This window comes from Fukomys damarensis, unplaced genomic scaffold (assembly GCF_012274545.1).
Source record: "Fukomys damarensis isolate Sample0158 unplaced genomic scaffold, DMR_v1.0_HiC HiC_scaffold_15, whole genome shotgun sequence".
Lineage (NCBI taxonomy): Eukaryota > Metazoa > Chordata > Mammalia > Rodentia > Bathyergidae > Fukomys > Fukomys damarensis.
In genome coordinates this window covers 20,198,488-20,199,026 of record NW_022900927.1, presented here as the reverse complement: position 1 = coordinate 20,199,026, position 539 = coordinate 20,198,488, and the positions used below count along the sequence as shown (strand labels likewise).

The following is a 539-nucleotide window of genomic DNA, read 5'->3' as shown; positions in this document are numbered from 1 at the left end:
AAGCTCGACCCCCCTGCCAGGTCTCGCCGGGCCACCGCGCGACTCGAGCCCCGCCTCCCCCGCGCCCCTTAGCAGACCGGGTCTAGGGAAGTAGGAAAGCCACGTGCGTCCCCTTGGACCCCCTGCCTGCTCCTCTGCAGCCCCCTGCCCCTCCTAATGGTTCCGAAAGTCCACTGTCGCCTCCTCAGAAGTCAGGAGGAATCACGGAAAACAGGCGCAAAGAAATGAGATCTGGCGAGAGCAGGAGGAAGCCAGAAGGTCATCAGCGAGCAGGCACCTAGACACCCGAGAGCCTCTTCCGGGGCCCTAGCGCCCCGGGACGCCAGCCCAGAGTCACTCGCACGGCGCCAGGCGAGGCCGGCACTGAGGCCGCAGACCGAGGAGAAGCACGGAGTCGTCCGCCTGGAGCGCAGCGGAGCCCGGATTCGCCTCTCCCCACTCCCCTGTCGCCACTAACCCCCGGGGCTGCTCGCGTTTCTGCTCCAACACACACAAACACACAGTTTGGACCTTTTCAAAAACAGTTTTTGTAAAAAGAA

At 63.8% G+C, this 539-nt stretch overlaps 1 protein-coding gene across 1 annotated transcript in view; it reads right to left on the bottom strand.

Annotated features, from left to right (window-relative positions):
- The window catches only part of Hoxc11 (homeobox C11), a 2,432-nt gene that overhangs the window by 519 nt on the left and 1,374 nt on the right, over positions 1-539 (bottom strand). Inside the window, exon 2 of the mRNA XM_033763485.1 lies at positions 378-477. Coding sequence (XP_033619376.1) covers positions 378-477 — 100 coding nt within the window. The remainder of the gene's footprint in view (positions 1-377; positions 478-539) is intronic.